Source organism: Podarcis pityusensis (genome assembly GCF_964106645.2).
Source record: "Podarcis pityusensis genome assembly, chromosome: 13".
NCBI classification, from domain to species: domain Eukaryota; kingdom Metazoa; phylum Chordata; class Lepidosauria; order Squamata; family Lacertidae; genus Podarcis; species Podarcis pityusensis.
Window position 1 is genome coordinate 44,891,941 of NC_138038.1, and position 9,967 is coordinate 44,901,907.

Sequence of the window (9,967 nt, forward strand, 5' to 3'; positions counted from 1 at the left end):
TCAGGCTGGCTTTTTAAATCCAGGCAGCAGCTGAAATGTTTAGTTCACAAGCCTCCCGGGGCGCCCAATAGCACGCGAGCGTTCGAATCGTGGTCATTTACATCCTTCGATCTCTGGAGAGTGACGCAAGCTCGTCGCCGTCCAATAGCGACGTCGCACTTTGGAGCCCTTATTTCCATAAGCGTCCTATAAATACGGGAGCTCGTCAACCGCACCACCACTCTTGATTGAGGGTGCAGTTGAGCGAGAAGATTGAAGATGCCAGAGCCAGCGAAATCCGCTCCCGCGGCCAAGAAGGGCTCCAAGAAGGCCATCACTAAGACGCAGAAGAAGGGCGACAAGAAGCGCAAGAAGAGCCGCAAGGAGAGCTACTCCATCTACGTCTACAAGGTGCTCAAGCAGGTCCACCCGGACACGGGCATCTCCTCCAAGGCCATGAGCATCATGAACTCCTTCGTCAACGACATCTTCGAGCGCATCGCGGCCGAGGCTTCCCGCCTGGCGCACTACAACAAGCGCTCCACCATCACCTCCCGGGAGATCCAGACCGCCGTCCGACTCTTGCTGCCCGGAGAGCTGGCCAAGCACGCCGTCTCCGAGGGCACCAAGGCCGTCACCAAGTACACTAGCTCCAAGTGAGCTGGGTGCCCATTTTTCGGTCGCCTGGGGACGTTCTACAGAAACCCAAAGGCTCTTTTAAGAGCCACCCACTTTCTCATTTGAAAAGCGCTGTTCCGCCTTGTGTTAACTCTCAACGATTCCCCCCCCCAGGGGGTTTCCTTTGGTGTCCTGCTGTCGGGATTTAGTGGGGAATAATGCCAATAGACGAGGGAGGGAACAGGAAGAGATCGGCTGTATCTAACGTTACTCTTAAATCTGGGTCGACCAATTAATAGGTCTGTAATAATAGTAATGGTAATTATTATTATGGTCAAAGACCAGTTCATAATAGGTCTGTATTAGTCTGATCCCTTTATTTCAATGGGCCTGTTTTAGTGGGGCTTAATGTTATCAGTGAAATAGTGTGTATGCCTAAAATAAAAGGTATGGTGAGACTGGTTGTTACTTCTTAACCTGAAAGAGCCTATAGGTTCAAAGCGCTGCTTTGCTATTTCATCGGGAGAGACTTTTGAGTTTCCCCGCGTTCTTCGTACCCTGATCCCTTTAGCGGTTTCTGAATGGCGCTTCCCTAATGATTATTTCCTCCCCTCGCCATTAAATCCACGTTAGGGCGACAAAGTCATTTCCCTTCATTCTTTTTCTAAAGGCGCATGATAATTCGGTCACGGCTGCAATCTTTGTCGCTTGCTTCTTAGTAGGTCTCATCGAACTGAATGGGGTTTGCTTCTGAAGTAGCCTGGATTGCGCTAGAAATACAGGTCCTAACCCGGCACTAAACGGCCAGGTGGAAGTGACGCCCGAAGCTATTAAGTTACTGCATTAAGTACTGCGATCTGCTTGTTTTGAATTAAATAATGAAATCTTTGGCAGCAAGACAGCCAGCGAGTGATAAACTGTGTTTGAGACCCCATTTACCAGCAGCCCGGCTAGCTCAGTCGGTAGAGCATGAGACTCTTAATCTCAGGGTCGTGGGTTCGAGCCCCACGTTGGGCGCGACGTTTTTATTTACATTCTGTGGAAAAATATACATCAAAGACCACGGTGGGTGAACTATGCACGGTGCAAGCTCACGCTCTTTCATCGCGTTTCCTGTACTGAAATAGTAATAAGTACCACAGACAGAATATTATGGACAGATGATGAAGTGTGTCACATGGCATAACTTTTAAAAAGGGCCTATATGGCATCTTGTATCCATGTCTTTTAAAAATACACTCTTCATCAACACTTATATGACCTATTACCCATTTCCCACTTTTTTTTAAAGAGTCTAGTGCCAGAAGTGGTTTCTGTTTGTGTTTTTTTCTTCCCTAAATTGCTTCACCCCACAAAAAGAAAACATTGCAAACACCTTCTTTGCAAATTAATTTCTGGAGACTGTGTCTGCTATGAAACACAGGAGCTGAAAGTAATCAAGAAGCCAGAAAACGATCGACTGTGTTAACAAAAGCCCAGTTTATTTTACATTTTTTAAGGCTGTCTTATGAGGTAGCTTTTCTTTTTAAGGAAAATTGTAGAGGCCCCTGGATGACCCCAAACCACAGCCTTCCAGTTAACAGCCCAAGCCACTACTGGATTACGCTGGTTGAAAATCAATGATAGTTTAAAATAAGGTTACCAGATTTTTTTCAAAGAATCCGAGGACACTTTTTTTAAAAAAAGTTGTTTTTTTAAAGTTATTTTTAAAAATTAAGAATTAATATCTTCTCTTCTGTGGTCTCCCCTGTCACTCGGCCTTCCTCTGGGCCCCGGCCCGCTCTCTTGGAGCACTAGCCGCCGTGGAGTAGACTCAGGTCGGGCCTGGGCTCGGCCTCATGTCCTTGCCCTCCCAGTGCTCTCCTCCTGAGCGGCGGCAGCAGCGCGGCAAGGTCAGGGCTCCCCTCTTTTTTCTCCTTCCTCTCTCTCCTCCATCTCCTTCTCCTCTCCTCGTTTTCCCTGTCTTGGCTCCAGGGTTTCCCTGGCCCCGGAGCACCGCTGGGCAGTTGGCTGCTCACACCCGGCTCAATTTGGGTCACGGGGGGGGGGGGGGAGGTCAGCGGTTACCCCAGTTGATGCACCGGCCATCCCCGGTTCGCCCTCGGCAGTGGCAGTGGCAGCGGCAGCCCGTAGCCAGCCTGGTAGTGCAATTGGTTCTGGCTGGCTTCAGGAGCTGCTTGCTGCCATGGCACCCACCTTTTTGCCTCGCCGGAAGTCCCCCATATGATGTGTCTTGTGCCGTTGAACCAATCACACGACATTCATTCCCTACTAATAAATCTACAACACTTAAAATATAAATCTGGGGACATTAAATGAAATCCGGGGATGGATTTGTAAATCTGATTAAAATAAAAAAAATCCTTCCAGTAGCACCTTTAAGACCAACTAAGTTAGTTCTTGGTATGAGCTTTCGTGTGCAAGCACACTTCTTCAGATACACTGTATCTGAAGAAGTGTGCTTGCACACGAAAGCTCATACCAAGAACTAACTTAGTTGGTCTTAAAGGTGCTACTGGAAAGATTATATATATATATATATATATATATATATAATTTTTTTTTTGACTATGGCAGACCAACACGGCTACCTATCTGTATTTGTAAATCTGGGGACTGTCCCCGGGAAACGGGGACATCTGGTAACCATAGTTTAAAAGATGAAAAAGTAATTTTCTTTACTGACAAAACTTACCATAACCACCCTTCTGAATCAAACCTCTATTTAGTCGAATATTCTGTACTAACTAGTCGGCATCCTGATGCTTTTGAAAAAGTCCACCAGGAGAGCATGAAGACAACAGACCCGGCGGCTCCTGTGCTCTCCCTCTCATCGACTGGTATTCACAGGTACACTGCACCTCAGAATGGAGGTTCCATTACTGATCTAACACCCATTCCTTTGTCAACCCTCCTTGTAAAACCACCTAGTCTTGTGACCATATCTGCCAGCAATACATATCATGAATTATACATGGTGTAAAGGGTTTTCCTATGTTGGTCCTCACACCAGTGCACATAAATTTCGCGGGATAGACCGGAGTCCTTTCTGTTGAGGTCTAGTGCAGACTCCCTTTCCTATGTGTGTTGTTTTTTTTATGAAGACTATGCAGCACCTTTATAGTAAAAATAGGAAAGATGTGTCTTTTTATTTAACTGGTGTATTTGACCATGGTCGTTGATGAAAGGACTTTAGCTTAGAAACCGTATACAACTGGTCAAGAAAACAATCGTTTCTCCCCGTCGGGGAATCGAACCCCGGTCTCCCGCGTGACAGGCGGGGATACTCACCACTATACTAACGAGGAAGTCACAGTTAAGCCTTAGACAAAGCACCCTGCATTCCTGAGTTGCCACCTGGAAAGGGTCAATAAGGAACTAACCAATCCCTTTATAGCGCGCGAATTTAAAATGTTGAAATTGTCCCGTTATTTTATACTTTCAAGCAGCGTCGTTGGACACGTTTTGCCCTTACATAATTAAGATTTTCTACTCACGCTTTCTCCACTCCTTCTAAAATACGTTGATATTTCGTATCTATAAGCAAACTGGACACTTTAAAAAAAAAAACTCTTAGAAATCACTGTGATTGTTAAATTATTTAACTTATTCATTTAACTTGCATACATAAAACAAGCTCTAAAAGCTTTTAAAGGGAAGTTTTTACTCTTTTCCTCCGCCCATCGCAAACACACTCGCTAACTACAACTTGAAGCGCTGAATCTTATGAAAAAGTCGAGACATTTCCCGCAGCACTTTTCATCCAAAGGCTGCTATCCACACTGCGTAGCAGGGTACCCTACAGCTCCATACAGTTGGATGATGATGTAACTGATGTTAAAGCCACTGCGGCTTATGTATTTTATACACAAAGGCGTGATCAGATCTTTTACTAAGAAAGTGGGTGGCTCTTAAAAGAGCCTTTGGGTTTCTGTAGCACTTTCCCAGGCAACCGAAAAATGGACGCCCAGCTCACTTGGAGCTGGTGTACTTGGTGACGGCCTTGGTGCCCTCGGAGACGGCGTGCTTGGCCAGCTCTCCGGGCAGCAGGAGTCGGACGGCGGTCTGGATCTCCCGGGAGGTGATGGTGGAGCGCTTGTTGTAGTGCGCCAGGCGGGAAGCCTCGGCCGCGATGCGCTCGAAGATGTCGTTGACGAAGGAGTTCATGATGCTCATGGCCTTGGACGAGATGCCCGTGTCCGGGTGGACCTGCTTGAGCACCTTGTAGACGTAGATGGAGTAGCTCTCCTTGCGGCTCTTCTTGCGCTTCTTGTCGCCCTTCTTCTGCGTCTTGGTAATGGCCTTCTTGGAGCCCTTCTTGGCCGCGGGAGCGGACTTGGCCGGTTCAGGCATCTTCAACAATCAGATCACCACTACCGTAGAGCACAAGCAGTAAAAGAATGATGGTGCGGGACTCGCCGTCCCTTTATTTATAGGCTGGATAATGCAAATGAAGTTTCCAAAGTTCTTCGTTACCATTGGACGAGAAGTACGCTACCCTTACGCTATTGGAAGAGAGCCCATGCATTTCAAATCTCGCGTTGCAATTGGGTGTTTTAAAGAAACTTTTCTTATTGGCCTTTTTTAACAACAGTTAATTCTCATTGGCTGGAGGCGGCACCATTTTGATAGCAGGCCAATCCCTTTTCCCGCTTCTTTGGTACAGTGGCACTTCTTTCTTCCTGGGGAGAATTAGACCCCGATCTCTTCTCATTCTCTGGGGAGCTTTCTGCCCTGTTGTATGTTGTATACGGGTCCCGCGACAAAACTGTAAATTGGCAAATTGCTGTTAAAAGTTGACTAATCGAAGTGTACGTTTCATACCCTAGTAAGAGCTTGCACTACATCTACACGACCCCCAGGAAGTAAGAAGAATACTTGACATTAAAATGAGAAAAAAGGCTCAGATGTTCTGAGGTTAAACTCCAACATGCAGCCGAAATAGCTCAGTTGGGAGAGCGTTAGACTGAAGATCTAAAGGTCCCTGGTTCGATCCCGGGTTTCGGCAGCTATATTTTGGCCTTTGGTTCAGTTTGCTGAACTTTCAATTTCCTAGTACTGTATTTTATGAAGTTTTTGCTGTTAGCTTGAGTGTTCTTAAATTTTATGTGTTAATGTGTACTTCTGCTAAAAAAATACACCCAGAAATTGCACATTTAAACGCAGACCAACGGTTGGAAATGCCTGAAGGTGTGTGTTTTAAGCACAGAATATTTTAGTTGTTTTCCTTTGCAACTGTTGTATGCTGAAACTACAGAATTCATAGATTTACAATCTAATGCACGTCTTCAATCTTGAGTGCAGTAAATTTAGGTGCATATTTTCCTGCCTTACAATATGCTTAAAATCGTGCTGCAAACCTTGTATTTTTTAATATAATGTAGAATTATTTTAAAATCACTTAACAGTGGCAGTTGCCTAAGTATTGTGAACCTACCCAATACCCTGATCCACAATGCAGTTGAAAGCAAGTTACGTTGGAGACGCCCACTTGGCCCCAACTCATATTTAATGTGTTCGTGCAAAACGAAAATCCAAGCATTTGTAATCGCTTCTGAAAACAAAAGTATTATCGGCTTTTTAGGAAAATGTGGGCAACCCACCGCTACAGAAGGCAATGAGAGTTCAGAAATATTTAAAAGGAAATTGAGCTTATCACTATCGGAACGGAACAAAATAACCAAAGCTCTTTATACCATAAAGGAAAAGATTGTATGCCTCAAGGTAGGTTTCTATGTATTTAGGACATTATTCCAATGATTCCAGTGCGTTAGGTAAAATAGAGTTAGCGATTGGCTCTTTTCTGGAAAAGGTGGGTGGCCCTGAAAAGGACCTTTTGTTGATACTTAGGTCTGTGGAAGCGAAGGAGCAGTTAGCCGCCGAAGCCGTACAGAGTGCGGCCCTGGCGCTTGAGAGCGTACACCACGTCCATGGCGGTGACCGTCTTCCTCTTGGCGTGCTCGGTGTAGGTGACGGCGTCGCGAATTACGTTCTCGAGGAAGACCTTGAGGACGCCGCGGGTCTCCTCGTAAATGAGCCCGGAGATGCGCTTGACTCCTCCACGGCGAGCGAGGCGGCGGATGGCGGGCTTGGTGATGCCCTGGATGTTGTCGCGGAGCACTTTGCGGTGCCTCTTGGCGCCTCCTTTCCCCAGCCCCTTGCCTCCCTTTCCACGTCCTGACATCTTTCTAACGAATTGCTTCCAACGCAGACTGCGAAACGGCGCTCGAAAAAACTGCCTTTAAATAGTTTGAAATCTGACCAGAATGAAAACTTCAACAATGAGTCACGTATTTACACACGCGTCACGCCTCCGTGCGCATGAACTGACGCTATCCAATCAATGATGAACAGCTATTTCAAACTAACCAATCAAACACTCTCCGGCAAATGGTAGCGGAAGCGCTATTTGGCGCCTATCTCTGTCTCTGATCAAAAGAGGATTTTTGTGCAGTCCTGGCGTATGCGTGCTTTTGGGCGGAAGTAAAAATCCCACTTGAAGTTACCTCTTCGAGAATAGCATCATATTCATTCTCGGCCTAGCCTCCTTCAATCGAGGAGGGACTATTGATTGGCTTCGTGGAAGCGGGATTTCCCTTTTTAATTGCTAATTTTAACTCCACATCCTGCTGTGGGGACAACATGAATCTGCTGGTACGAAAATAAATGTAAGGAAGCAGGCATCGCCTCCGCTGTAAATAGACATATGCATGTGGTGATTAAAAGTAAAAATATAGGTTCGGATTTTAGCTTTTAGAGAAAACCATCTTTAGTTCCTAAAGTCAACCACAGAATTCGCAGTACGTGCAGCACCACTGACAAAAATAATACACACACTCCAGTAAGGCGTGGGAGCTGTTTTCAATTTGGTGCTCAAAACGTACAGGTGAGGGGATACTATGAGGGGGAAGGGCATTATGGCATGTATCCAACGTTACAGAAACGGGGTTCTACCCTTCTCTCCCTGCGCGCCAGACAAGCCTCTGGAGCACATTTCGAGGGCGCATGGGTGTTGCAGAGTAGAGGAGAAAATAATGTTCAAAGGGAAGTGTGAGCGGCACAATAGCGTTTTCTTCAATCCCAGAATCTAAATTGCTTTCCCATTAGCAGCGGCACAAAGGTCATCTCCTCATCACCAGCACACTCAGTTGTCAGAATGATTCTTTAATTTGGGGAGTTTCATTAGTTTTACGATGGACAGAAATCTATGCCCTCTAAGGTTCTGCAGTAGAAACGTCCCCTTTCGCTGGCTGGCGCTGGAACAGAAGAGGGGGTCCGTCGCTCTGTGGGGAGAGGATAGAGCACAAACAGGCTTTGTGCGCATGCAAAGGGATCCTGCGTTCAATGACAGGCAGGACTGAGACGTAAAAACCTGCCCTAGAGCTAGATGGACCCGTTGCCAGGCTTGGGAAATGACAGGTTCTTATATAGAGCAGCAACTATATATAGCTCTTACATGGAAACTGGGTTGCTTAAATGGGGTCAATGGGGGTCATTTTTCTAACGAGAAGGAAAGCTTCACATGATAAACCAATGTTAGTCAGTAAGTGTATTGATCTATAGAGTGATTCAGGGAGTAGAATTAATTCCTTAGACTACTAGGGAGATACTGAAGTTATAATCCCCACCGTGGAAGGATGTGTGGATCCAGAATTGGCCTACACAGTCACTTACAGACTCATTGTTAAAACTGTGTTTATGGAACACAATCTTACTCGGCTACGAGTGATCGCCAAAGAAGAAAAGAATAATCGACAGGTGTTTTATCCCCAGTGGTCAAGTATGTTATAGTCTTTGAGAGAAGGAAAAGACACACTGTAGGGCACCCACCTCCTATTTCAGCTCTATGTTTTTCAAGGATCAGATTAATTCTACTGAATCCAAGTTTTACTCAGTTCCTTTGGAAAAAGCAATGTGTGTGTGCACACACACTCTTTCTGCCTGTGTGTGGGAGCTTGATCCAAGGAAGAAAGACGACAAAGGTAACCAGAGAAATCCAAATGGCCTAAAATGATTGGAGACCTCTGTTCAGGTATTCCTGGATGGGTGTTGATTGACACTTAGTAAATACAAACCCATAGTGAGGAGTATTGTGCTCAGGTCTTGCTCCTGGTGGACCAGAATCCTTGACTAGGTGGGTCTTTTTTAGCCTGATCCAGCAGGGGGATTCCTACAATTTTATGGGATTGCTGGAGTACACGGGCCCTTGGTCTGCTCTAGCAGGTTTCTTGCTCTGCTAAGTGTTACACCATTTTAGGAGGAGTAAAAAAGCAGCCAGCACACCTCACCCTGAATATCTAACACCATCCAGGTCGCTTATGCCAGATAATTTCTAGGAGAAATAAACAAGAGTCCATCGCATTGTTGAGATCAGGCAGGGCAGAATGTATCAACTTGTACTCGTTCCTCCAAGTGATGGGATCTGGCTGAAGAGCCCTTTGCACGGCTGTGACCAAAGACATCCACCTCTGCTGTAATGAGAGCAGAAGCTCAGGACCAAGCGCTGAATAAAAGTCTGTTGCAACTCTGCCCAGGGCACACTCCTCACCAAGGCCCTGTTCTGCTTATTGGAGGATATTTGCATAGATGTCATGTGCCCTTGACCTGTATTAAGTCTTTGCCTTGCAAGGTAGAAGATTTGGGGAGGGGGGGTATTTTATATTACCAACTGCCCCAGCCCTACTTCACCACTAGCATGAGGCAATGCAGCCCTCTGGGTGGAAAAAAACCACCACACATTCCCAACCCTAACTTGGGGCAAATTGACTGGAAGCAGACATTTTTCTGCAAAAGGCTGGGCCAACTTGTCAGTACACAAACAGCACGCGAGATCTTTCACTTTATCCATTGCAAGTGCTTCACTTAGTTCTCATATTTCGGCTATTTGTGGCTATGCTTTTATGCTCCACACATGAAGGCTAAGTGTAAAAAGAAACTACGGCTTTTATTAGCATTATTTTATTAAATTTGTATACCACCCAGTACCCATAGATCTCAGGGTGGTTCACAGAGAAATGCAGAACCACAAACAGGGTTGGGGGCATCAATTACTGTTTGATATTGACTTATTGTAAGCATTTAGAGGAACAGCTGGATCTGTTTTATGCAGCTGCTTAGATTTAAATGTTTGGTGTTCCCCTATCCTGGTGTGTCAATATCATTGCTTTCAAACTCTGGAAGTTCAGCAACACCCAAAACATTCATTTTAATTGAGTGGCTTTCTGTACATTCATGTTGGATATCTTACTCTACAAATCATTTTCCTTGGCTCAGTGTTTAGACCTGGGATGTTCACTTATGCCATCACGTATACAAGGGAGATTGAGGAGGCCAGACCATGCCAAATGCACAACACACATTGCAGTTAGGA

The 9,967-nt window shown here is 45.6% G+C and overlaps 1 protein-coding gene and 2 pseudogenes across 3 annotated transcripts; 1 reads left to right on the forward strand and 2 right to left on the reverse strand.

The window, feature by feature from the left end:
- The first annotated feature begins 234 nt into the window (after positions 1 to 234).
- Positions 235 to 1,055, forward strand: LOC308460241 (histone H2B 1/2/3/4/6 pseudogene; annotated as a pseudogene). Its single transcript has one exon. The product of its transcript is annotated as a histone H2B 1/2/3/4/6 pseudogene (transcript).
- A 3,432-nt stretch (positions 1,056 to 4,487) lies between these two features.
- Positions 4,488 to 5,036, reverse strand: LOC308460750 (histone H2B 1/2/3/4/6 pseudogene; annotated as a pseudogene). The gene has a single exon. The product of its transcript is annotated as a histone H2B 1/2/3/4/6 pseudogene (transcript).
- A 1,266-nt stretch (positions 5,037 to 6,302) lies between these two features.
- Positions 6,303 to 6,852, reverse strand: LOC308460751 (histone H4). The gene has a single exon (XM_080977277.1). It carries the CDS (start codon positions 6,779 to 6,781, stop codon positions 6,470 to 6,472), a length of 312 nt encoding a protein of 103 aa, XP_080833403.1. The 5' UTR covers positions 6,782 to 6,852; the 3' UTR covers positions 6,303 to 6,469.
- Positions 6,853 to 9,967: the final 3,115 nt, after the last annotated feature.